The sequence below is a fragment of the Penicillium rubens genome, assembly GCF_028828025.1.
Source record: "Penicillium rubens strain IBT 27055 chromosome Unknown utg000001l_segment0_segment0, whole genome shotgun sequence".
Lineage (NCBI taxonomy): Eukaryota > Fungi > Ascomycota > Eurotiomycetes > Eurotiales > Aspergillaceae > Penicillium > Penicillium rubens.
Window position 1 is genome coordinate 340,414 of NW_026890599.1, and position 25,864 is coordinate 366,277.

At 49.5% G+C, this 25,864-nt stretch overlaps 11 protein-coding genes across 11 annotated transcripts; 5 read left to right on the top strand and 6 right to left on the bottom strand.

Annotated features, from left to right (window-relative positions):
* Positions 1-313: 313 nt before the first annotated feature.
* N7525_000146 (uncharacterized protein) lies at positions 314-1,638 on the bottom strand (the record flags this gene model as incomplete). Its single annotated transcript, XM_002560094.1, has 3 exons — positions 314-1,335; positions 1,444-1,509; positions 1,572-1,638. The coding sequence occupies 3 exons, from the start codon at positions 1,636-1,638 to the stop codon at positions 314-316; spliced, it is 1,155 nt and encodes a 384-aa protein (XP_002560140.1).
* Positions 1,639-2,270: 632 nt separating this feature from the next.
* On the top strand, positions 2,271-2,789 carry N7525_000147 (putative COPII vesicles protein Yip3; the record flags this gene model as incomplete). Its single annotated transcript, XM_002560095.1, has 1 exon — positions 2,271-2,789. The coding sequence occupies one exon, from the start codon at positions 2,271-2,273 to the stop codon at positions 2,787-2,789; it is 519 nt and encodes a 172-aa protein (XP_002560141.1).
* Positions 2,790-2,815: 26 nt separating this feature from the next.
* On the top strand, positions 2,816-3,943 carry N7525_000148 (uncharacterized protein; the record flags this gene model as incomplete). Its single annotated transcript, XM_002560096.1, has 1 exon — positions 2,816-3,943. One exon carries the CDS (start codon positions 2,816-2,818, stop codon positions 3,941-3,943), a length of 1,128 nt encoding a protein of 375 aa, XP_002560142.1.
* Positions 3,944-4,972: 1,029 nt separating this feature from the next.
* On the top strand, positions 4,973-5,975 carry N7525_000149 (Frag1/DRAM/Sfk1 family protein; the record flags this gene model as incomplete). The annotated part of the gene is made up of 4 exons (XM_002560097.1): positions 4,973-5,027; positions 5,089-5,170; positions 5,229-5,498; positions 5,564-5,975. 4 exons carry the CDS (start codon positions 4,973-4,975, stop codon positions 5,973-5,975), a joined length of 819 nt encoding a protein of 272 aa, XP_002560143.1.
* Positions 5,976-6,406: 431 nt separating this feature from the next.
* Positions 6,407-7,602, bottom strand: N7525_000150 (tyrosine-protein phosphatase; the record flags this gene model as incomplete). Its single annotated transcript, XM_061211478.1, has 5 exons — positions 6,407-6,902; positions 6,964-7,194; positions 7,246-7,325; positions 7,401-7,437; positions 7,496-7,602. 5 exons carry the CDS (start codon positions 7,600-7,602, stop codon positions 6,407-6,409), a joined length of 951 nt encoding a protein of 316 aa, XP_061070704.1.
* Positions 7,603-8,180: 578 nt separating this feature from the next.
* N7525_000151 (glycoside hydrolase family 35 protein) lies at positions 8,181-11,288 on the bottom strand (the record flags this gene model as incomplete). The annotated part of the gene is made up of 4 exons (XM_002560099.1): positions 8,181-9,315; positions 9,369-9,870; positions 9,926-11,002; positions 11,054-11,288. The coding sequence occupies 4 exons, from the start codon at positions 11,286-11,288 to the stop codon at positions 8,181-8,183; spliced, it is 2,949 nt and encodes a 982-aa protein (XP_002560145.1).
* Positions 11,289-11,611: 323 nt separating this feature from the next.
* Positions 11,612-12,877, bottom strand: N7525_000152 (ankyrin repeat domain-containing protein; the record flags this gene model as incomplete). Its single annotated transcript, XM_061211479.1, has 2 exons — positions 11,612-12,777; positions 12,835-12,877. The coding sequence occupies 2 exons, from the start codon at positions 12,875-12,877 to the stop codon at positions 11,612-11,614; spliced, it is 1,209 nt and encodes a 402-aa protein (XP_061070705.1).
* A 1,118-nt stretch (positions 12,878-13,995) lies between these two features.
* On the top strand, positions 13,996-15,210 carry N7525_000153 (ankyrin repeat domain-containing protein; the record flags this gene model as incomplete). The annotated part of the gene is made up of 1 exon (XM_002560101.2): positions 13,996-15,210. One exon carries the CDS (start codon positions 13,996-13,998, stop codon positions 15,208-15,210), a length of 1,215 nt encoding a protein of 404 aa, XP_002560147.2.
* A 619-nt stretch (positions 15,211-15,829) lies between these two features.
* N7525_000154 (uncharacterized protein) lies at positions 15,830-18,590 on the bottom strand (the record flags this gene model as incomplete). Its single annotated transcript, XM_061211480.1, has 5 exons — positions 15,830-16,136; positions 16,184-16,892; positions 16,945-18,342; positions 18,402-18,485; positions 18,545-18,590. The coding sequence occupies 5 exons, from the start codon at positions 18,588-18,590 to the stop codon at positions 15,830-15,832; spliced, it is 2,544 nt and encodes an 847-aa protein (XP_061070706.1).
* Positions 18,591-20,390: 1,800 nt separating this feature from the next.
* N7525_000155 (uncharacterized protein) lies at positions 20,391-24,062 on the bottom strand (the record flags this gene model as incomplete). Its single annotated transcript, XM_061211481.1, has 10 exons — positions 20,391-20,505; positions 20,557-20,673; positions 20,739-22,451; positions 22,502-22,799; positions 22,852-22,992; positions 23,059-23,163; positions 23,228-23,519; positions 23,580-23,694; positions 23,801-23,829; positions 24,018-24,062. The coding sequence occupies 10 exons, from the start codon at positions 24,060-24,062 to the stop codon at positions 20,391-20,393; spliced, it is 2,970 nt and encodes a 989-aa protein (XP_061070707.1).
* Positions 24,063-25,049: 987 nt separating this feature from the next.
* Positions 25,050-25,618, top strand: N7525_000156 (uncharacterized protein; the record flags this gene model as incomplete). Its single annotated transcript, XM_002560104.1, has 2 exons — positions 25,050-25,250; positions 25,319-25,618. 2 exons carry the CDS (start codon positions 25,050-25,052, stop codon positions 25,616-25,618), a joined length of 501 nt encoding a protein of 166 aa, XP_002560150.1.
* Between the last annotated feature and the right edge of the window lie 246 nt (positions 25,619-25,864).

Sequence of the window (25,864 nt, forward strand, 5' to 3'; positions counted from 1 at the left end):
GGGTGTACCCTGTACTCCGTCATGCCATGTGAGATGAATCTGCAAGGAGTACATATCATACACCAACAGGATGGCCAGTGGGTAACTGTAGACCGTGCACAGCATATCGGTGGCCAGTAACCGACCTGCATCATTTTGCCTTGAAGTTTTAGGTTCGAGAAAAGAAACTATGTATACATTTTGTTTCTACTTGGGTATTGCCGACATCCAAGCAGGGATTCTATAGTAAAAGCAACCTTGGGAACTTTTGTGATCAGTCCGGCAGGGAAAACAACGACAAACGCCCGCGGTGCAGCAATCCAGCTGCCCAAGTCTATGATCGCTGGGAGCGCTTGCCACGCTTCCGAGAGCGGGCGTTCGAGGTGGCAGTGGTCTCAGCCTCCTCAACCAAGGGCTCCTCAGCCTCATCAGAATCCACTTCCTCGGTGGAAGTACCCAGCACTCGACCAACAGTCTTGTTGAAGCACCAGACGGGAAGCTTGCACACCATTGTCTCACGGAGAGTAGGGCGCCCAATTTGATCAATGTCAAGCAGGAATTCCTGGCGCTCGCCAGCCTCGTTCAGCTCTTCCAAAAACACATTGCCAATAGAATCGACAATCAGCGTCTTTCCATTCTCAGCGACGACGCGCTTCCTCTCGCCGGTGCTAGCAGGTTGCTCGGTGGGAGTGGAGGTACCCGAGGCACGAGCGCTCACACGGGCTCCTCCCTTCTTATCCTTCTTGTTCTCCTTATCCATCATACGCTTCTGGCGACGGTTGACAGCCACGGCACCAGCGTCACCGGATTCCGGGGCGGTAGGGGGAGGCGCTGCGATCGAGTCGATGTCCGAAATACCACGAACACCCATTTCATCGCCCCAGGCGGCTCTGCGGGCCTGGCGAATATAGCGATCCACAAACTCGCGCTGGCGCTTCCAGCCGAGGATCAGCGCGGCGTAGTGAGCACCACCACCGAAAACGAGGAACAGACCGAGCAGCACGGAGCCCAGACCAGGACGGAATCGCGAGTAGTAGTAGCCGGTACCCTTCCACAAGGGGAAGCCATTCTTAAGGAAGTGGTCGTAACGCTCGCGATTCGGGCCGCGGAGGACGTTGGCGACGAGGTTCAGCCGGGCAGACCGGGCGTCGGCGTCTCTGACTGCGGCATCAATCTCGCGCTGAGTAGGACCCTTGTTGACATTGACCCCCTTGTTGGACTTGGCCTTGTTCTTGTCCTTGGGGTAGTTGGCGATGAAGGCACGCTTGACCTTGTCCGGGTGGATGGTTCTGGACTTCTTGCGGTAGGCTTTGGTGATTTGTTCTTGATTGGCATTGGGACGGATCTCGAGGAGGTCTGGCGCCGGGTATAGAAGTTAGATACGTATCATCAAGGTTGATGGAAATAAGAATGAGAATGGAAAGGAAAGAAAGCCGATGGCAATGCTAGGAGAATATCACATACCGTAGAAGGTCACATTGGCGCCTTCATTTGTGGCGACATCATTTTGTAGGCCAAAGATCTCATAGTCTGTTCAATGGAGCAGTGACCGTCAGTACAACATAAGGGTTTCTGGGGTAAACAATACCCACCTTCTTTGGACCAAGCAGCGACGAGGCCGAAGAAGACGAAGAGAGATAGAATGGCAAATGGCTTCATGATTGATAGCGGTCAATGCCGCAAAAGCCAGAAACGAAAGTAATTGAACGAATGAGCTGTGTGTTAGTGGAGGAGACAGCTGTAGGGAAAAAAAGCGGTCGGGCATTTACGAAGAACCAACGTGGCCCCAATAAGAGTTGTTCTTTTTACTGTTTTTGTCTTTTTTTGATTTTTTATTTTTTTTCTGAGTCTGCATGAATTATTGCATCTGAGCGTATTCCGTATAGTATATATAGAGGAATTCTAGATTCTAGATTCTAGAGGGTTTTGTGTTTCTTCTATTTCTGTTCTCCAGGACTTCGTTGCCCAGTCCTGGAGTCAGGAACTGACCTCAACCCGCGTTACTATTTATGGGTTTGTTTCTACAATATAACTAGGTAACAACCTAACAACCTAACAAGGTACTATTTCTCATCTTATTACTTGATAACTTGGTGAAACAAGACCGTGCTTCGACTAAAAGTCCAAAGGGGAAAAGGCCAAGAAAAAAAAGACTCGTGTTTGTTTCCGGCGTCTCTCTCCTCTCTACTCTCTCGACTCTCTCTATCACTTTATTACCTGTCTCATTTTCCAACTCTCCCTTTCTCAACTTTATATTCTTCCCTCCCACCCTCTTTTTTTCTTCATCCAAAATGGTCTCTATCCCAATTGATGCGATCACTTCGCGTTTCGGCGATCGCTTCAACAACATCCGCAGTACTTCGTTGAGCACACGCTTCGCCAACCTGCGCCCTATTTCCGAGTTCCTCGACGTCAAGCGCCTATCCAAGCCCGCCAACTTCGGTGAAGCCCAGAGCCGTGTCAATTACAACTTGTCCTACTTCTCCAGCAACTATGCCGTCGTCTTTGTGATGCTCAGCATCTACAGCTTGCTGACCAACCTGGTGCTGCTGTTCGACATGGTCTTTGTGAGCTGTGGTCTCTACGGAATCAACATGCTGCAGGGTCGGGATCTGGACCTGGGCTTCTCTCGCTTCACCACTTCGCAGCTCTACACCGGACTACTCATCGTCGCAGTCCCTGTCGGCATCTGGGCTTCCCCCCTTACAACTGCCCTGTGGTTGATTGGCGCTACTGGCGTGACTGTTTTCGGACACGCTGCGTTTTTGGATAAGCCGATCGAGAATGCTTTTTCCGAGGAGGCGGTCTAGGTGGTCGGCCGCGAGCTCCTTTTGATATGCCCTCATGGGGAAGACCACCGGGGGCACGAAGGGGGAGAAATAATAGGGGACGCGCGGCGTGGGAGGAGACTCGACTGGAGGAGGTGGATAGTGAGGAGGATGCATACGGGCGGGAGCTGGTGCGGAGCGGTCGATACAGGCAGTTGGAGTATGGAGGGCGAGGGCCGCGGAGGCGAGTGGATTATGAGGATCTGACGGATGAATCTGAATCGGTTGATGGAGGAGAATTCGATCTGTATGACCATGAGGACAGCACGGTGGCCTATGCGGTTCAATTGGCCATGCGGGACAAGGAAGATCAATTGGTGGATACAGCGCTCGAACGAATTCGCCGCGCTCAAGTTCTGGGAAAGAAGAATGTTCGGCTATCGAAACGCGAGCTGGATGCCTTAGAGCGCAAGCGCCAGCAGACGGACGGTTTAAGCCGGCGCCCATCCGCCAGTGTCAAAGTGTCGTCGCGCCCATCGTCCCGCCGGAGCGGAGCAGTTGCTGCACCAGAGCAGCTGCCCGGTGCGTACCCGGCCTTTGCGCCTGATGCACACAGCTGGGCTCGTGGGACGGGCACAAACAGTCGGCCGTCCAGCTCATCTTCTGCTCGGCCCCGGACTCCTACGACACAATCTCTTCGTCCCCAGCAGTCTAATTCCCCTCTCCGGCCTACGTACCCGCCGTATACACCCGAACGCTTTGCACCCAATGGCCGACCACAGTCAATGCAACAACCGCCTGTGTTCCAACGGCCACTGCCAGACGATCCTCAATGGGCCCCATCCTACTATAATTCCCTGCAGATGAGCCCATACGGGGAACCCGCGCTATACCCATCACAGGTTCCCACCGATCTCCGGGCCGGACAGCAGAATCGAATGAGTTACCCGTCAGGCCCTCCATACCCAGGTTATCAATCTCAGTCTCCGGGCAAACGCCCGCAAGACACACCGCAGACCCGGGAGGACCTAGCTCCAGCTCCATCCAAGTTGGGGTCGGAGGAATCCAGTGAAGAATCGAGCGAAGATGAAGTGCAGATCGTCAAGGTGGCCAAGGTGGCGGAGCGCAAGGCCCCACCCGTTGCAGTGCAGAGGCGGCCGATTACTGGAACCACTCGTAAGCGGACCAGTCGATGAAGGTGAATTGTCAGGGTCGCCCTGATATCCAAAAATACTTTGTGGGGTTTTGTTTTCTGTTTTACTCTTTTCTGTCTTTCTGAATACTGCGATGGCGTTTTGAGGTAGACCGGCGGACTACAGACATACATATACATATTACTTCCACTTTTCATTAGATATACGTAGATCTTTGTAGAGAGTATCTTGTAGTTTAATAGCTGAAATAAGTGGACCGATGCACTCGGCAACGAAAAAGTCTGAACATCTGACAATCTCAGCCTCAAAGGCGTTAGATCTGCCTAGTATTCAGCCACCCGGTGTATCCGTCACCCGTTAGCTCGCGTGACAACCTTGGGACAGGCATATTAATGTTAATAGGATATTAATAGTTACTCTGTAGAGTAGAGGGAATTACGGAGTACACCTGTAGCCTACCTAGGTAATCTATCTACAACAGTATCATCCATTGGAGTAACTATTGAGGCTGATCACTAGGACTAGGCTGTGGGGGCGACACAATTTTTCTGCCTTGGCAGTCCTGGGGGATGACGTCGCTTTATAATCTCTTTAGGGGCTCTTCTAAACAAATAATTATTGGAATGGATTTCTTCTCTGCTTCTCTGCTTCTCTGCTTCTTCTTTTCAGGTCCCCTACAACATAAGTAATTGGGTATAAACAAGTATATCTTGCGCATCATCGTTGTCCCGGTTCCAACTTGATATATCCCTTTGTCATCTAAGCGCCACTGTCGCCCCCTTTAAGCCTCTCATTTAAACCTGGAATGCTGTATTCCTGTCAGTGTGTACATAGATACAGGGATATAGGTGAGTTGCAGTGGGGAAAGTGCTTGGAATCCACTTCTTTCCATCCTATCCTATATGGAATCACATCTTGGAGAAGCTGCGACTGACAGGACCCTATAGGCTTGCATTGTGCTTTCAATCCTCCACTCTCGTTGATTTGAGCTTTTAGCGGACATACAAACATACCTTCATTGCATCAAGATCGGTCTCGAAGTACAACCAGTACAGCTCAAAAGTCGCAAAGATGTGGATTATATCATTTTGGATGTTTCCGTTGATATCAGCCTGCATGTGGGTTGGTAAGGCATCCCCGCATGGAACTGGATATTATGTTCTGGGCTGCAGCTAACGTGGTCTTAGCAATGTTGATTGCCATGCTGGTCACCTGGGTCAACGAGGGGAGACCGCACTACCCTAGTATGGACAACGGACAAACCATTGCGTATGTCTTCTTCTCCGCCGTTAGCCCATCCATCCATACGCTAACAGGACTGTTACAGGTATATTTCAGATGTCGGAGCACAACACTTGAAGCCGCTGTTCGTCGGAGGCAGCGTAGTTACCGTCGTTTTTCTCGATTTAGCTTTCCTTTCCGAGCGATGGCTTCGACATTCCAACCAGTTGGCCTCGAACAAGGGTAGATTGGACAAGACGTGCGCTATCCTTTCCATCTTCTTCGCGATCGCCGGTGCTGCCGGTCTGATCCTACTCGCTGTCTTTGATACACTCCGCCACCCGAAAATGCATGATGGTTTCATCGCCCTGTTCATGTGAGTCATGTCCACTCCTGGAAATATGCAGCCAACACCCAACTGACCAATCGATTCCTCTTCAGTGCTGGATACGTGATTAGTGCCATTTTGGTTTGCATCGAGTACCTTCGCATCGGAATCTTCTACCGTCGCGAACACCGCGTCTTGCTCGTCAGTTTCTTTATCAAGCTTGCTTTCGTCATTATCGAGCTCGCACTCGCTATCGGCTTCGGTGTCTGCATTGGAAGCAACCAATCGTCTAAGCAAAACCCCGGCGCTGTTCTCGAGTGGACGATTTCCTTTGTCTTCACTGGCTATGTTCTCTCCTTCGTCGTCGATCTATTGCCTTCCGTGCGCACCCGCAACCACGTGCCCCAGGGTGAGAAGTACCTAATGACCCAGCAAGGCCGTGAAGAGAATGTCTCCATCGAAGAGCCGCTGACCCATGACTCGATGGGCCCGAGCACCGGCTTTTACCGTGGCCAGCGTGTCTAATCCCTTTTTGATGTGATTCTTTATATTCCTGTATTTACTTATACGACGTGCACGATGTCCCTCGATACTCTGCTTTTGTTAATAGTTTCTTGATACCTGTCATGGATACTTCATATATATGGTGTTTTGGGAAGTTGGGCATACACTGTTAGATCAATACGTTGGCCTTGGGATACATATTTACATATATACTTCTATAGCAATTCAATCAACATTTTAGATATTTCCTAGTTCCTTTTCTCAATCTGTTTACTAGACATCAAAAACATCCAATCCCCCACCATTTATTATCTCGCATCCAAATGCTCAATGCTCATATAACAAGAAACGCTAGACCCATCCCAATGCCAAGGTCATTATCCGTATCTACATATCCCATATCAAATACAGAAATCCATAACCCCCAAACCAATCCCAAAACCCCAAAGAAATCAAACCAAAAACTTCCCCCGAATCCTCTCCTGCATCTCAAACCCAACCCCAACCCTCTCCAAATACCCCCTAACACCCCCATACCTCATCTCAAGATACCCCGTCGTCTCACCCACAAAACCAGGCGGACAACGCGTATAATCCTCCCCAAGCCCAATAGCCCTAATCTCCTCCATCCGCTCCTCAAACTCCGACACAAGCTCCAGCTCCGAGCGACTATAATCATCAACAATCGCCTCAGTCGGCACACCCCCAACAAGCAACAACATAAGCAAAACAACCAATCCCGTCCGGTCCTTCCCCTGCGTGCAGTGCACAAGCGTGGGATACGATTCCTCGCACGCCAGGATCTCAAACACAGCGCGGATCTCAGCCATGCTGGAATCGAGCGTGTCTTGCGCTAGACCCGTCAGGCCGCGCGGTTGCATTACCGAGCCGCAGACTAGACGCACGGCGTCGCTGCGGTATCCTGTTGTTGCTAGGCCGATTGTTTTTCTATTGTTATTGTTATTAGAACGGTACTAGGAGTGTGTGAAGGGGGTGCGGGGTGCGTTACAGATATGTAAACCAGTCCAGTTTGGATAATAAGGCGCGTTCGAAGCCTTTGCCTGTTAGGCTTATTAGAGCTCGGGTCGAGCCGGGGATGTGGAGGAGATGTTCGTCTGGATTTGATGGGATTGGATCTGTCGGTGATTTTTCTGTTGAGTTTGATTTTTCTGATTCTGATTCTGATTCTGATTTGGCGATTTCGCCTCGACGTTTTCGCGTGCCCATTTGGTGTTCTGTTCTGTTTTTGGTATTAGTTTCTGCTTTCTGTTTCTGGTTTTGCGGGACATACTGCGAACGCAGATCAATGACGGTGTGAATGTGTAGTTCTTCTGCTAGACGGCGTTTATCTCGTTCTGATGCGTCGTCGAGCTGTTATCGAATCAGTTTTCGTTTCTTCCGTCTGACAACGCATCAATGCAGCCATTTGAGCGGGGTTGGAATTACTCTTGCGCTGCGAAAGAAGACTCCTTCTTTCAGTATTCTATGTTAAATGGTTAGTTTTGTATTTAGAGACTTCAACATCGAGACGCGTAGCTCACTCTTTGCGACAGAATTGATTAACCGACCGGCCGACATCGCGGAAATTGATGATGTTGTCGAAGGGCCGGTCGGGTGAGTCTAGGTCCACGCTGTTATGGCGCGACATGGTGAATTAGGAATTAGGAATTAGAGAATATGGAATATAAGAAATCCGTCGAGATGAGGAGGAGGAGCGTGTTTAAACGTGTTTAAACATGTGGAGAAGTACAAATGGCGGTGGACGCGGACGTTGGGCAGACATCGCGTTTTGGCCGATAGTCGCCTGGACAATGAACTTTTTGTTTTTTTTTTTTTGTTTTTTATTTCATTGTCATTGGTTGTATGTATGAGATTCAATGTTTATTGGTTTGTGTTGTCTTGAAAGAATTGACTATATATAGCAGAGACGGGTGTTTTAGTTGGTTTCTATGTTGTATGGTCTAATCTAAGGACCTTTTTGTATGAATTGCTAGAAACTCGACAGGGGACTACTTGAGTGTCTGCTTTGAACTTCCTAGTACTTCAACAATGAAGTATTCAAGTCTGATGTCAACTAAAACCAAGGAAGCCCATAGATATATGTAGCGATGATGAAACAGGTACCGGAGCCAAACAAAGAACTTCCTCAGATCTAGACCGGGAACATCTCCAACGCGGATCAATTCACTAAGTCAACCTTCCAAGGTTGGAACATCAACACTTTACCTAAACATACTGTCCCCGGTTGTTCTCCCACTGTGGCTGCAGGTATGACCAATCGTGATTGAAGTTGAATCCAGTACGATAAGCCCCATATGCAACCAGATCCACCTGACTCAATCGGGCCCCCTGCTCCGTCAGTGCCCACAGACTAATCGCCAACGTATTCTCTCCACGGTTATTAATCACGCCCGGCGGGAAAGGGAACCTAGTCTGGGGCCCGATATGCGGCAGGTAATGACCAAACTGGTACCCATTCATGAAGATCTGAACCACTGCGGGGGCGTCAGCAGATGCACCGAGCTGCAGACCAATCGGAACGTCCAGGTCGGAGTCTAGATCGAGCTTGAAGGTGGTCGTGTAGAACCGGCCTGCTGCACCAGACACGCCGTCCAGCGGACTTTCTGATGTCGCTGTCTTGGACCCTTTGTATCCTGGCAGATGCCAGCCAAGACGCTCGCCGTAGAGACCTCCTTCGTTCATGGGTCCCCGGACGGGGTCGATGTTGGCTTCGCCGCCTGCGTTGCCTTGGATGCGCCAGGAGGTGAAATCGCCGCCAAGAAGCGTAGCGCCTAGTATTCCGCGCGGATTCTGCGACCCGTTCGGTTTCACGTTTGCTTGGTCGTGGCCTGTGTAATCCATGACGACGGTTAGGACGTTGTCTTTCCTGCGTAAGGTAGAGCTGGTGAATTCGAGCTCCGCTGAGGTCGCGGCTAGGTCGGGGTCGCCAATGGCTCCACCGACGTAGACTCCGTTTAACCAGGCGGCCCAGCCGGCGGCGACGCCGTTCTGGACGGTGATGTTGGCGCCTGTTGCTGTCACACCGTCGAAGCGTCCGCGGTAGATCTTCGTTCCGGCATGGTAGCCGTAGTCGCCAGAGTAGAGTACGGGGAGTGTTAGTGGCGCTACGGAATTGACTGAGGTTGTTTTGTTGCAGACGGTCCAGCGAGAATCGTCATAGTCTGGATTAATCTCTGGAAGTGTATCTTGTGCTTTCCATGATTTCAGGGTTGGCAGTGATAGCTTGGCATGTTCGGCTCCTGGGGCTGATCCGATTAAGCTGCCGTAGGCTGTCTTCTTAGTTGGGGTCTCCTTCCCATTCCATTTGATCTGGGTAACTTTTGAGTTTCCCGTGTAGACCCTGGAAATGTATATTAGCTAACAACTAATTTGAGGGTAAGCAATCCCACTTACTCAAGAGATGTTGCGTTTGCGTTGTCACCAACAAGACTGACTGTGTGCCCGCTGACACTTGCTGTGCGAACGAGATATGGCCCAAGAGCAAGGATCTGCTCACTGGGAGCTACTCGCGGATTGGAAGTAGTCGGCACTGCAAAGAAGTTCCACGCTGTCTCTTTGTCGAGAAGATAGACTAGCACGCCGTGCGAGAATTTCAGCACAGTGGTGCCATCTCCCTGACAGTATGTGTATTTGGTGCCATGGTCCGATTTGGCGGAGCTCACTTTCGAATTGCCGTATGTTTTGAAAGTCAGATGGGTTGGTGCATCTTTGAAGGCAAATTCTCCTTTCTGTCCGATATTCAAGTAGAAAACAATGACATCTACATCGAGGGTGGCGTAGGTCAAAACCTCGGCGGATGAATAGAGCAAGCTCGAGCCATCCCCGGTTTGGTAGTCCGTGACTATAATTTTGCTCTGACGGCCGGCAAGCTCAATATTGGGGATGGTGAGGGCCCCTATTACGTGGACTCCAAGTTAGCGCAATTCTTCCTCCTAGACACGGGCACATACCAGCTGAGGTGTTGACATTAAGCGAAGTAGTAGTCACAGCACGAGATGAGCTCGTGGAGTGCGCGAGAACATAGAAGCCAGCATGAGTTTCTGGGTTCCGCAAGGCCCACGTGTAGATACTAGCATCGCTGGTGTACCCAGTCCCATTCCCTTCCATCTGCGTTTGGAGAAGACCAGACGACACGCGAGTAAACAGTCCAATCAACTTGGTCTGCTTGAGCTTGTCCCGAATCTCACGAGTCTCTCGCATGGGCGCAGAGTAGTCATACGAAGTGTAAACAACAGGAGCAGCACTTTGGCCCCAAGAAGTTGCCCCCATCACCATATAGATATTGTGCAATGTGACCCTGGAGCCGATGTTATTCTTATAGTAGACGTCGGCGAATTCAGGCGAAAGCTCGGTAGAGCATTGATCGTAGAAACTCCCTCCCCAGGCGGAGAACCAACCGCCCTCGAATTCGGGCAGGTACTCAGGCTGAGAACTCGAGTAATTCTGGAACCACTGGTAATAAGTGCGGACGAGATTGAACCCAGAGTTCGGGTTGGTGCACGACAGACCACCGGGATATGAATCCAGACCATAGATGTTGACGGCACCACCCACATCCTGGTAGTCAGTCGACCAGCTCATCGAGCGCATTCCTTTTTCGTTATGTGTGCTCGGGACGATGATGCCGGCATCGCTGAAGGCGGCTTTGATTTGTTCCATGTACTTGACAACAGTGTTATCGGCACTGTGAATTGTCTCCTGCAACTCATTCTCGTGCTGGTTGAGAATGACCGGACCACCATTTGTGATTTGGTTGGCGGCGATGATCTTTCCGATCTCCTGGATCCACGGATACCATCGGTCATAGTAGGAGCTTGCGCTGGTGCGCGTGCTGCCCATTTGGCCATTAGATGCCCATAATGCGAACCCACCGGCGGAGGTCTCGGCATTGCAGTAAGGTCCAGCGCGCGCGATCACATACAGACCGGCCTGCTTGGCATAATCGAAAACACGTTGGACGTCATGGGCGCCATTCTCGAAGTCGAAAGTATCCTCGGAAGCGGAGTGGAAACTCCAGAAGAAATAGACTAATCGGAATGAGTACTAGTGAAGCCTGGAGGGTTTGTCAAGTCACTCACTAGAAATTGCATTAAAGCCATTTGCCCGTAACTTCTGGAACACGTCGAGCCATAGCTCCGGCACGGGGAGTCGCTGGTAGTGGAATTCACCCGAAAACACGTATACCCTCTCTCCTTTGACAGAGAGGCTGTATTTATCCCATGTCACATCAGTAGTCTTGCCGTTATCTGTCGCAGAGACAAAGTGGCTGGAAATGAGCCCGAGGAGGACCGGGAGAAGTGCGAAAAGACGCATTGTTGGACGCTGTGCAGGTATCCATCTTGGAATATGACTTTGTTATAATGGGTGTATGCTTCGGTCCTCGCTATAGAGATACCCCGTACTCTGCTGGGATTGGTGGATGTTTTGGAGATTCAAAGTCCGATTAGGCAGTTTTCCAGGGTTTCCAGGGCCGTGAAGATGCGGGGAATGGCCAGCTTTCGACCGGGGCATTACATTTACATTTACATTTTATATGGATAGAAATGTGCCAATGGTAGAATGAAAGGAAGTGAATAATTGAAAAAGCCTTGATGTGCAGTTTGGCCTAATGATAATAGAAATCTTCACGACCCGTGTCACAGGAAGTAGGCGAAACAAATATCTTGATATTTGAAAGTCATCAGCCCTCCCTTTTTGTTTCTGTTAAAAGAAAATAACTTCCGATAACACCGACGACGTGATAAAAGATCCATTGGAGTCTCCCCGTCGAAATTGCGGGCATTTCGATCCGCTCCATGAGCAATAAGCAACTTGACCACTTCCCATTCCGATGTCAGCACTGCCAGGTGGAGAGGTGTATTATCATCCGCATTCTTTGCAGCAATATCTGCTCCATGTTTCAATAGCAACCTGATTGTTTCAACCATTGCTTTCGTTGCTCCGTATGCCATGGCATGCAGCGGTGTTTGACCATAAGAGTCCACCACATTTACCTTCGCCCCATGGGCCAGAATAAGCTTCACGAAACGCACGTTGTCGGGTTTGTAAAGGAGGTTCTGTCCTTCGCTGTCTTCAATGCTCCCACACTCTCCATGACTCAACAGAAGCTTCACCGATTTGTGAATGAATGAAACGCACGTTTCATTATCGACTTTCTCAGGTTCGGGCTCAGATATTGGGCATCGAAACTGGTCGACTTCATTTAACTCGTCTTCGTCTGAGTCGCATCCATAAGGGCTTGATCCTTCTGGGATGACCAATTGAAGTGAAGTTGGGCCAAAGGCAGTCCGGTATCTTATATTAGCATCAAGATCCAACAACTGGCTTATCAATTCAGTCCTATCTTCAAAGGTCTCTTTGATTCGATGCCAACCATTGAGTTTGTCAAGAGTAAGCCCGCAAGCAACGAGCAGTTCTATCATGGCCTTTTTGTTGTTTTGGTGTAGAGTAGTCTCACCGATGTAAGCCCGCACACTGGAGTCCGCGCCGTGGTTAACAAGAAGCCTCGCTGTTTCTTCATTGGAAAACGAACATTGGTTCGAGGATTCTATGAAACCATGAAGCACGTCCTTACTGCTCACATTCGCTCCGCGTTCGACAAGCAATTTCAAAATGCCGTTGGAGAACGAGCTACATTTGAATAGCGCACGTAATACCGGCGTATCCGGAAAGTAATGAAGCCCGATGAAATTGCAGTCGGCACCAAAATCCAGTAGTAGCTTCACAGTGGCATAATGGTCCACCACTGCCTTCTTCCTGGATCCGGAGCAAATTTCTTGCTTCTGACAAAAGCAGTGTCTCTCTAGGTGAATATAATCTACTTCTCCCACCGCGTCAGATAGAACTCCGATATACTCACCTGGTGGCAAGGTGCGGGAGTCAAATTCAAATTCAAGCAGCATTTTCATAATAGGAAAATAGCCGTTTCGAGCAGCATAACGTAGTGCGCGGGAAAAAGATCCCACCTTAACACTTGGAGTCTCTACCTTTATTTGATTCAGGTGTGCGAGAAGGTCCCCCACTATCTCCTCATAGCCATTCTTAACGGCCAAGTCCAAGCTTGAGCTACTCCAGTACTGTGTCGGTTTGCAACAACCACCTGGTGGCCGAGTTGGTTGATTTTGGAGGGTATCCTTAACGCATTCGATGTCTGCATTTATTGAAAGCAGGAGCCGGGTTCCATGCACATCGCCAGCTTTAACACATTGTGTCAGCCCTTGTTGGAGTTCCCAATCCTCTCGTTGATGACGACAGTGCCATAAGAGAGGTTGACAAAGGTTGTGGTAGCATTCCAGGAGACAGATTATTTCGCGTACGGATATGGCTGCGGCAATTTCACATACCAACTCCGTTGGCAATGAAACGAGAGATATTTCTGCCATGTCGAAAAGTCACTTCAACTGGTAGCTTGGAGAGAGAAAGCAATGTGGAAAGCGATAAAAGGGAAGAGAAAAAGAAAAAGAAGTGAGAGAAAGAGACTTAATGAATCCATGGATGTCATGTGAGTTATGTAATGTGCCCAGGTGAGTCTATTTCCTCTATTTCCATCTGTCTCCTTTCACAAATGGTCAGTAGGTATATGGTATGCTTCAGCCTACTCCGACATCGCTTTCAAACGTCCGTAGCCAGGTACGGTAATTCAGACCTGCCGAGGCTTTGATGCAATTCTCTGGTCTGGAGTTATACAACGTGGAAACACTGTGCCGGCACCAATGAGGCCGATTTTATGTACCTACATATATACTCTGTCCTTGACGATGTATGACTCTAGCTCAAAATGACCTCGGGATGTAACCGACGTTAAGATACCGCTACGATGGTCCAAGGTTCTTTTTGGATGTCTTTCTGGATGTCCTTCATGTCATGTAAATTGTATTCTTGAGACATGAGTACCGTGGATGCTGTCGTCAGCTCCGTTGCCGTATTTGATGATTTCTTGGAGGCCACTTACATAGGTAACTTTGCTCTTATCTTCCCTGTTAGTAACTCTTTCTCTCTTTTACCAACGCCCTCAAATAAAATGTCAATTTCACTTCTTTCACTGTCAAACGAACTGCTGTTTGCTATTCTAGCCGAACTAGAAGTCGAAGATGTCCTCTCAGTCCTCGAAACCCACCCCGATCTCTATCAGGTTTCATACAGGTGTCTCCGCAAACGCAGACGTCACCTCTCTCTGAGATCGTACTCCATCTCTGGAAATATCTCCAGGGTCCGAATATTGCTGAAAGCAGGTGCAAAAGCTGATGATTGGTCATTAACTTTCGGATCGTCCCTTGCCCGCGCTGCTGCAAATGGCCACGAAGAAATCGTGAAGTTACTTCTTGACCACGGCGCCCGAATGGATCACGAGGGGTTTCACCATCCACTCCAAGTTGCCGCATTGAAGGGATACTTTACTATCGTCAAGTTGATGCTTGATTACGGCGTTGATGTCAACACAAAAGGTCCACTTGGACACACTGCACTTACCGAAACCATCCTATACAAGGGTCGATATTCTTACCAGAAAGGAGGGCCGTGGATGGGACGTGGTCGATGTCTGTATAGGAGAAGCAAAACACCCTTCAGCTACTACGATACAATGAAGGTACTTCTCGAATACGGTGCTAATCCCAGTATTCCAAAGCCTTATGGTTCGGCATTACATACGGCCATGGAAAATTCTCCCTACCTGCAGCAGGATACTGTGGGCTTGCTTCTGGAATACGGAGCCGATCCGAATGCTCGAATTTATGGCGACGTAACTCCATTACATTTGATTAATCCTACATGTACCAAGCCCAATGACCCTCGATGCACTGAAATAGCCAAACTCCTCCTTGCCCATGGTGCGGACGTGAATGCCCAAAATACGGACGGCATAACACCAATACACATCGCAGCAGCTGCTAATGGGCGGGGAGAAGCTCTCACTCGGATCTACCTCGACCATAGGGCCGACGTCAACATAGCTGATTCTTATGGATTAACGCCGCTCCATAGAGCGGTTGCAAGGTCACTCAACAATATTCCAGTAATAGAGCTGTTGTTGAAATCGGGTGCCAATGTAGGAGCGAAGGAAGCCGGCGGTAACACACCTTTGCATACGGCAGTCCGTTTCGAAGCACCCAATGAGGCAATCCAATTGCTTTTGAAGTATGGAGCAGATATGAACAGCTCAAATAAAGAATACGAGTGTGACACACCGTTGAAAATGATGGAAAAATGGCTTGGTGAGACCGTCGGTCTTCGCTAAACGTAGTAGTGTGACGGCTACTTATTATCCTTCTAGCTATAATACTAATAAAGCGAACAAACTCTATAGAAAGGTATACATCCAAGGAAATACCTAAACTTGTATCTAAAAGACCACTAAAAAGACCACCCCAAGAAAGTAAGACTGTGTCAGCGACTAGTTCAGTATCCTTATATACTACCGCATAGATATGAGTGGATTGTGAAGGTAGAGGATCAAGGTGCTGTAGGCAAGCACATCCAGATTACACCAATCGTCGAGACGGTCCCTTGGGTATTCGTTCATATGGAGCTCGCCACTGATCTTCGCTTTGGTTGATTAGCGCTTTAATTTAAGGCGGAGGTTATTGGTTTGGATTAAGGATGGATGATCACCTTGAAAGACATGCCCAATGACCGCAATGGTTCCATAAAGACATCGTTATTAGATCAAGTACCTATATACGAAGCACCAAAAATTACTAAAAAACTAAACAATCCAAATCCCCCAGAATCACCAGAATCACCAGATTTCAAGTCCCAAAAACACCAATAGATCACCCCGTAAGATCCAAAATAACACAATCGTACATCAAGTCAACCTTTCAAATAGACATACACATCAACATTCAATATGGCAATCACAGATTCTCAGAGAACCTCGATTCTCTTCTCCCGTTCACGGTCTCGCCAATAGTAGGCGGCACAGGAAGACTCTGTCCAATACTACTTTCCTGCAGACTCTGGATATCACCGCCGACATCCTTAGACGAAGATTGAACTCCCGAGTCATGACGGGATTCATCATCGTTCGACTGCTCCGGGCTACGCGAGACGGCCCTGAGGAGCGTCCTGCTCAGACGGTTCCTCTTCTTACCATTGCCATTTTGCTTGGTAGAGTTTGGCACAGAGTCGGCACTTTTAGTCTTGGTCACGTCAAGGTCGTTGCTGTAGTAGCTCGAAGATCTGTTGTGCGTCGCGACAGGTTCACCCACGCCAGGGGGTGCGAGCCAAGTGCTGCACGGCGCGGCTCGTCGCGACCGGTTAGAGTGGCGCCGCCTTGAAAGGCGGGTTCGTTGTCTGTGTTTGACTCCGGGCCCGGCTGGTGTGGATAGATGGGGACTGGGCCACTGGAGCGGCGAACGAGACGATCGCGGAACCAGTTCTTGAGCTTGGTGTCGGCGCGCGGGCTTGTGACTGGTGGCGTAAAGTAGTGCACAATTGTTGGGCCTGCGGCGGCGGCGTCTCGCTGCTCGATCTGGGGCGGCTCAGTCTGGCTTCGTGTCGGCCGCCGTGGGACTGCCGCGGGCACGTCGTTTTCGTCGGGCTTTGAAGGTTGAGCCTCTGGGACAGAGGATGTGGCTGCAACGACGGTCGCGGGACCGGGTGTCTCTGTCACAATGGAAGTTTCCTCAGGAATGGTGACCCTTGAAACATTGTCCTCTGTCTCAACAGAGGCTTGCTCGGGGATGGTCACCGTCGAGATATTGCTGTCTGCGGTTGTAGTCGGAGCCTGCTCTACTACAGCTCCCTGGGAGACCGCTCCCTGGGAGACCGCTCCCTGGGAGACAGGTGCCTGGGAGACAGGGGAGACAGCTTGAGCCTCTTCGGTCTCAGATTTCTCAACCCTAGCTCGTTTACCCTTCTTCCGCCACAAGAAGAATTTGGGAACCTTGCCCTCGGATTTGTCGCGCTTGCTTGCTTCTAATTCATTGGTCAGATACATATTGAGAGAGTGAAAGACAGGGCAACTAACCTTTTTCTTGCTTCTCCAACTCCTTCACCTCAGCTTCGCGCTGACGCTCCACGGCAGCATGTCTCTGCTCCTCCTCAGCATCCAGACGGGCTTCGATATCATGGGCTCTCCGTAGCTCAGCATCCTCGGTAACCTCATCGAGAGCAGGCTGGAGGCGCGACCGAGCGATGGCGTCGATATCGGCCATGTCCATGTATTTTTGGCCGCCGATGTTCACACGATTCCCTCGGGTGGTAGCGTCTTCGTAAACCTCTGCCTCCCGTCGCACGCGTTCCTGGGCAACTTCATCCCACTCCTTCTGCACGGAAGGCGGAGGGCGACCGGTGTCCGCGTACACTTGTGCCTCCATGTCCTGAAGGGTTTGGTCCACATTGCGGCGGGCAGCCTGCATAAGCAATTCACGATCCTTTGTCTTTTGCTCATCTACTTGATCCAACTTGGTCCGCAGGGTGGTCATCTGGCTCCGGATTTGCCGCGACTGCTCCGCGTCGGTCTGGGAGGCATCCGCGTCGCTTGAAGTTCTCTTGCGGCGGGTTGTCAAGCGTGACCGTTGTGGCTGAGGTGCAGTGCCATAATATCGCTGGTAGTCAGTATGCTCATCCTGCATGAGCGCGAGCTTCTCGGCAGCTCGCTTTTGCGCTGCCTCTTGTAGGGCGATCGCACGTCGGAGGGCAGTCCCGTCCGCGGTTGATACGGTCTTGCGGTAGCCCAGTTGACTCTGTCCTTTTTGAGCTGCTATGAGGGCAGGCGATTGGCCGGATTCTTTCTTGGTGCTCGTGACTCTGTACATGTCCTTTGCCATTGAGATGGCAGCAGCGTGTTGCGAGTTCCGGTAGTTTTGTTCCTCGATTTCGCTTTGGACAGGTGGCGATGAAGTATACAGCTTCGGGTTAGTGTTAACCGCATGTTGGATCCGGCTCGCTTCCATAGCAGGATCTAAGTGGTCAAGAGGACCCCCCTCTTCCACGGGGGCCTGTAATTCGGAGGTAAGCCCTGGTTCACTGGGTGCCGAGTCGGCCCTCTTACGCGAGAGCGTGTAGGCGCCCGACGCGGCCTTGATTGCCTTGTCCCTCGGGTTGCCACCGACGGCTGTATAGTTGTAACCATCAGTTACTGAGCTGCCGCGTCTGTGGGCAGCTGATGTGGGGGCCTGGCACACAGAGGCTCTCTTTTCACGAACAGCGAGCATCGCGGCTCCCAGTCCCTCTGCACTGTGCTGGCTGGTGGGTTGGGGTTGCTGGGGCGGAGAGTAATCCTTCACGCATAATGCAGCCTTCTCAGCGGCAGGCTGTCTAGCTGGCGGCCTCCATACCTCGACAGGTTTGCGATTCGCGTGCGCGAGAGCCGAGGCAGCGGAGGCGTGGCTGAGTTTTGGAGTACCACCGACCGCGCGTGTGTCTGCCACAAGGCGCATTGTCAGCTTTTATTCGCCTATCGTATCGAGGGATGATACTCACTGAACTGCTGGGTGTTGGTTGCGGTCGGAGCGCGGAGAGATGCCCTTCGTTCAGGCTTTGTCACATATAGGGCAGCTGTCGCGGCTATTTCACGTGAGGTCAGCGATCCGAGCGCAGGAGATCATGAGGATGCATCGTCTTACCATCATCTGCCAGCCGGGGCTGACGAGTCATTTGCACAGTTGCCATATTTCAGGAACTGCGACAAATTTAGAGACAACTGAAGTGGGAAAGAAAAGAAAGAGGAATCGCAGGGGACAAAACTATCAGTGTGTGGATATGGAATGGAAGTCCGGAAAGCTTCTTTCATCCCCGTGACGTCGATTGGGAAGCCATTGCATCATCGCTGGGGGGAATTCGGGGGCATTTTGACATTTTTTATGGGGAAGATCGATCTGTCCCGAAGCCACTCAGAGCTCCATGGGCGCTAGTGAACGATCTAAGTGGAGTGAAGATGCCGCATTCGAACAAGCGTGAGGCCCATTTTTCGGTGATGACGTCTGGACTCGAGGGATTCCATGAACCCTGATCTACATCGATCTACGATATATATGTCGATCCTCCAAATACTAGTGACGATAACACTCAAGAGTACCTACCTCGGTAGGTAAGCAACTACATAACTACCTAAGGTAGGTAGGTACATTGATTGAGCAGTGATGTTAGCCTTAATAACAAGGCAGATTCGCCAAGGATTTCATGACATAACTAGCTAGATTCTATTGGAATCTTGAAGGGCGATGAAGTCCCCATAAAGAATATCTACAATGTTAATGTAGTAATCTGAGGACAAAATTGCACATGTAGCCATGAAAGTCCAACGTATGACCCCATGACCTCACCAAAGTCTTGTGCTTCGCCGCACCATAGACCTTTGCCAAGAAAGACAAGACGGTCATCCCCAAGAAGTCCAACGGCTGCTCCATAAATTCGGTAATATGATGCGGATATAATCGGCGCTTAATGCGTCAGAGGAAATTGAGTCAATGCGACCCTCATATAGACGTATACAGCAGCAGAGAGTAGAAAACCCTGGGTACTACCTGTAAACTACGCGTATGATCTCTTCTAATAGATTTAGCTGCAGCAACAGGGACAGAGCGGAGTAGACGAAATACTGCTGAAGCCTGTATGTAGATAGGGCTTCCTACTAGATCGTAGAATAATAGATAGCCCGGGGATATGTTGATCATCGTGAGCGGTCTTCCAAACTACTATAGACGGCAGACTAATGCGCTATCTAAGCTCTTGTGTAGGCTCTAAACACATTAATAGTCGCTATTATCTAGGTATATATCTGAGTTCGTCCTATACTGGTTTTAAAATAACGGCCCCTACCCCATATACATAACAAAGGACCTAGAGCTAGCTTTTGATACGGACTACAGTTAGGAAACTTTCTCTCGAAACGCCGTTCCAACGCATAGATCACCTGCCAGGCTATAAACCCTCCACTGGCTAGAGAGAGAGAGAAAAAAAAAATACCAGCGGGGCATAGGTAGTTAGTAAATAACGGAAGTTTGGTCCCTATCAGTCTTTTGCGAAAGGCCGGTAATAGGCTAGACGGCCCTACCGTCTGCGGCCTAAGAGAGCTTCCTTAATCGCCTAGACCACGAAAACGAAATTCGATGAAAGAAAAGAAGAAAGAAAAGAGACAGAGGGAAAAAAAACACCTCAGCCAAGACTCGAACTTGGAACTTCACGATTACCAGTGACTTTGTATAGGAGTCGTACGCGCTACCATTGCGCCACAGAGGCCATAGCGTCAATTTTTTATGTTATCAAGATAATTACAGCGTGCCCCGTATGGCCGAATTAGGTATTATGAGAACATCCGTGGATGTAAAATAAATGCTGTGGTCGAGTGTGGCCCACCGGTGGGGCTTGGCACAACGTCTGGATCAATGGCTATATCCACCTGCACCCTACATGTGTACACAGTACCAACAAGAAAATATATTCTGAAAGTGAAAGGCTTTTTACAACATCTCAGTTATTTGAAGTGTGACACCCGGTGACATAGTCGACCTTCATCTCGCAGCCATTATCAAAGTACGCATGACCACAAGCGTGGTCACAGTCATCGAAAATATGGTCATAAGCCCTGAAATGAGGTTATTATCAATGTCTGAGTTGCTGCTGGAGTGGAACTTACGCTTGCATAGTAGTTCCCTTGACTTCACAGCCGTCTCCTTTAATGAAGACGCCACACCCACCCGAAGCGTGCTTGCCATCTGTATAGCACTCTCCAGACTTCCTTCCCTTTGTGGTACTAGTTTTGAGCCACATTAGCAATAGAGACCTTATTGGCAGGACTTTATAAGGGAAGTGACTTACCCGTAGATATCATCACCTCTGATGTAGCTCTTCGCAACATCACAGAATCCATGTAAGTTGCTCACAAAAAGATGGCACATGGTTTGGCCGTGACCACATGTTGTTGAAGATTCAGAAGGAGTGTACTGGTTGCTTGTCGTCGTTGTGGCGGTGTCGTCGGTCGTTGTGGTAGCCTCAGTCGTGGAGGTAGAGGTACTAGTGCTGGTGGCATAGACAGAGGAGAACTCCTCGTCAAGAGAGCTAGCGTCGCTAGTAATGGCAGCGTCATCGACACTCCAGGCATTATACCTCCAAGCAGCTTGTGGAGACATGGTAGTACTAATCGTGGAAGTTGTTGTTGTGGCTGTGGCATCGCAAGCGGTGATGGTCTGACACTTAGTGGAGGTCTCCGTGCTGTAGGTAGATGAAACCTTGGAGGAAGTGATGAACTCTGTGCAAGTATCTGCCTCCTTAGACTCGCAATCATCATCCTCAGATTCACATCCTTCACCGGTACATTTACCGTCTTCGCAGTGTGGACCTGAGCAGCTGACCTTGCGGCAACTGGGTCCGGTACACTCTCCCGTCCCCGGATTACAGTCAGGACCGATACAGCCCAGGGAAACGCAATCAGGTCCAGTACAGCGTCCATTGCCGTTACAGTCGCCGCCCCTGCAGCCGTGGGTGTCGCAGTCATCTCCGTCACATTCGCCCGAATCGGGGCAATCGGCACCAATGCATGCGGTGGGCTCGCAGTCAGATCCGAGGCAGGTATGGGATGATTTGTCGCAGTCAGGTCCGGTGCAGCCTTTCTTGACACATAGATCTCCTTCGCACTTTTTGCCCTTGCAGTCTGGACCACTGCATGGATTGTGTGACGGAGGAGTGGGATCCGCAGGGTCCTTCCAGTTGTTGTTGGCGACTGGGTCGCTACAGTCTAGCAAGCATGGCGTGTCACAGAAAGACTTGCACTTGCTGCCACAGTTTGAAGTGCAAGTAGGGGCCGGAGGGCCTCCTTGAGTCCATGTGACGACTGGAGTGGGAATATGAGGAGGCAGAGAAGTGGTTGACCAGGGCCAGGGGGGAGGGACAAATGTCCGGTCCTCGGTCCCTGTGTGTGTCATAAATGTTCCGTTGACACCACCGCTACTCGACTGGGGACTTGGCCTGTCCCTGAATGTGATGGGATCCAGCGTGAAACTGGGGAACAGAGTCTGAGAGTCCCTGGTGAGATCAGTTCCTGTGATGTTCCAGTTCCACCAGGGGATGCTGCTCGCGGTAATAGGGGGAATCGAGAAGGTGGTGGTCTGGATAGTACGAGCAATAGTCGTTGTGACCGTAGGCTGACCTGAGACAGTCACGGTCTTGGTTGTGGTCCAGGCGACTTCAAGAGGAGTCACCAAAGGATCGACTGAGAAGGTCGTTGGGGTAGCCAATGAGGAAGGTGCAACGATGATATTGACGGGAGCAATTGCTGTTGCAACGTTTGCATCACTCTTTGCATCACTCTTAGATTCAACGATAGAGCCATCCACGTAGAAGTCGCCAGTGCCAGAATCATTGCCCTGTGTACTTGCCCCTTCCATTGATGCATCTTTAGGGTCAAGGTCGTTGGGGTTTGCAGAGGAGCCCGGTCCACCTTCGTCAATTGTCCAAGCGAAGAGCCCACCAAGACACTTACTATTCGCAAAATCGGCCTTCTGCTTGAGTGTCTTGGAGTTATCAAATGAAACCCTTTGATTCGTTAGCCCTTGACATATGGATCCTCTTGTTTCATGACATACCATTGGTTAGTATCCCATGTCATCCAGTTGACAGCGGCCTCCTCGTTGTAGACCACATCGGGGTTATGCTCCTTGATAACTCGATTGATCTCGTAGTCAGTCAGAATGCCGGTGGTTTCGGTGCATTTGCCTGCCTTTCCACCACCAGCAGAGTCCTGGGTCTTATCGAAGGCACATCCGGGCTCCGCGCACGAGCTATCCTTCAGCGTGAAGGAGCGCCCATAGAATCCAAGACCAAGCATGACCTTAGCAGGGTCAACGTCATTTCGCCAAAGGAGATCCAGACCTTCCTTTATTTCTGAGACATGTGGTTAGAGCAGAAGACCAGGGTTGGGGTAAGAACATCTCACCAGTGAGGTTGGTGTGAGGGTTGACCACCGACTCTGTCCACTTGGTATTACCATCCCAAGTGCCATGGATATCGTAAGACATGAAGTTGAAATAGTCGACATATTCAGACAGGGCCTTTACATCGAATCCCTTCAGGTACCCTGTAAGAAAAAAAGAAGGTATTAGCCACATTCCAATATCAGAGGGTTCAAATCTTGATATCGTACAGTAGGAAGTGGGAAGAGTTGCGGTAATGCTATAGGAGCTACCACAGGCCTCCTTTAGCTCCTTCATGAAGGTGACGAAGTTCTCCTTGTCCTCATCGCGACCACCTAACAAATTCAGCAGTTAGCAGTTATTCTTCGAATCATGGAATCAAAGCAGATCAATGCTTACCTCGATCCTCAGCAGTAGGATATTCCCAGTCAATATCAATTCCATCAAATCCCCTGTCCTCCATGAATTCAATGGCAGAGTCAATGAAAGATTTGCGCAGTCCACGGAAGCGAACCATGTCGGAGAAGGGTTCGCCTCCAAGATCCCATCCACCGACGGAGATAAAAGTCTTAAGTGAAGGCTTCTTCTTCTTGAGATCCATTAATTCTTCGATATATTCATCGTCATGATCGTACGTGGTTTCGATAGTTGAGTCATCAGTGTTAATAGCAGCAAAGCTATAAAAGAGGTGCTAAAAGAGAGAATCATGTGAGCACAGGATTTTACCCGGGAAATAAAAATATTCACGTACTGTCCATGGGTTGATATCAATATCTGAAGGCGTCATGGTATCGCATGAGCGCTCATAGTTCCAAGCTTCGAAGTAACCAGCATAGACATCTTTGCTGGAGGTTCCCGAGCATGAGCTACTTTCGTGTTAGCTTCAATTTCACCGATTGAGAAAGCAAAGATAGTAGGGAAAGAGAGCATACGGTTGTTTGACATCGTCGCATCCGCTTTGGCAGCCCTTACCACAGAAGTCCGAACTGGTACCGCAGAATCTGGATTTTCACGGCGTTAGCATATACACAAGCTCAGATCAACTAAGTGACAGTTCTTACCCAAATTCAGAACAGCAAACATTTAAGGGACATGTTGAGTTGGCAACATGAGCATATTCTATTATTTTAATGGTCAGATTCTGCCTTCCAAGGTTGTAAATGGCACCCCTTAAATATTGCAAACTTACTTCCACACTCAGCCTGAGCATCACAATTCGAGATGCAAACATCATCGCCACAGAAGTTGGGACCGAAGCCGCAGTAGCCCTCTTTGCTACAGCAACCTGTGTCACACTTCTTGTCTTTTGAGCAAGTGCCACTGGTACCTTTAGCACCCAGGACTAGATCGCAAAATAAAGGAAACAAGGCAAGAGCCTTGGCCGCGGAAAGGAAACGCATGTTTTCTTTCCCCTTGAAAAGAATGACAATAGCTTTGAAAAAGAGTGTGGCTTCAATCAAAAGAATGTGTTGGACAAAGCGATTGGAAAAGTCGATTGCTTGGGGTCTTCCTATATAAACCACTTTCGAATCAACTAACGAGGCTCATTCCATTCTAAGAGCATTTGAATACATTTGAGGAGGTATTTCGAATACAGTATCACGGTGGATGTGCCAAAATACGTGGGGCCTCTTGAAGAATTCGTCTTGGATGGGTATTGGAATTTGATTTTTCAGGCTTTTCATACATCCTCATCCGTTCAGTACCTGAAGATCACTACTTCTTGTGCATAGACGATGTTTGGGGGCCGGGGGCCAAGGACAGCATTTTCGGGAGGCTCTGATACCAAGCCGGGTGGGTGGTGGGTCAAGATCCACATTGATACAACACCATCTATATGATCGTCGGGGGCCGAAAGAAGACGCTAAGTTTGAAATTTTACATGGCTTCGGTGAGTTTGGTGCCGCGCGATCCTATTCGTGCTCGAAGCAGCTCTTGGGCCTCTACCTACGCGTTTACACTTAGTTTACGGACTACAACACTCACGGAATCCGAATCATACACGCCTACATAGAAACTACATAGACTAATGGGCCCACTTATTATTCAACACTTCTTCAGAATATGGGTATATGCAAGCGAGTTGGGTCTCATCCCTGAACCCCTCTCCTTCGTTGTGATAGGCTTTAGGGGTGAAAAGTAACTTGTTCTAACTCCAGCTTCTTGCTATCCTCCTGTTTTACCATAATTATCATTCTTTTTGTTGAATCTGGTAATCATCATGAAGTTGAACACCGCAATACTCGCCGCCTTGCTTGCGCAAGCAGCAAATGCATGGAAAGTCGGAGATAAATCTACTGGCATGACTGATCCTGGCGTGACTTCGAAATGTATTCGCTGGGCCAATGATATTGGATCCCACGATAGCTGCAAGGCACTGCAGAGCAAATTTGACATCGACTATCTGCAATTGCACGAATGGGTGAGCAATTAATATCTTGCTGGCCCCCAGCGTTTATCTGGGAGCTGAAACAACTGACTTCTCCACAGAACCCATCGCTGCTGAAAGATCATTGTGTCCTGATCGAGGGCTGGAGCTATTGTGTTGCTAGCTCAAGCTCGACCAACAGCAATGCGGCAGGCATGGGGACCGAGGCACCTACGCTCCATAGTTCCGCTTCTACGGGGTCTGCTCCAGCCTCTGCAACGACCACTGTTACTAGCACAGCCTCGGGCACTACTAGCTCAGCCTCTGCCACACAATCAGGTGTTGCAACGAGCCTTACACCTAGTCAGGGCCATGCTTTTGCAGTTGCCGCACTTTTCCTTGGGGCCTCTACACTGCTATAGTGCTCTCGGACTGATAGAGAGCGCAAGGGGGCTGATTTTGGTCCTAGTCTGCCTTGAACATTGTATATGGATTTACTCCTTGTGTTCTAATGTTCTTGTGCTTGAATATTCGTATGCTTTAACTCTCTTATGCTGAATGTTCTGTGCTCTTACCTTGTCCTCTTAATATGGGACGATCATTTTTTGGGGGGTTGTAAATATTGTAATGGCAATAAATCTTCAAGTCTTATTCGAAAATGAATGACT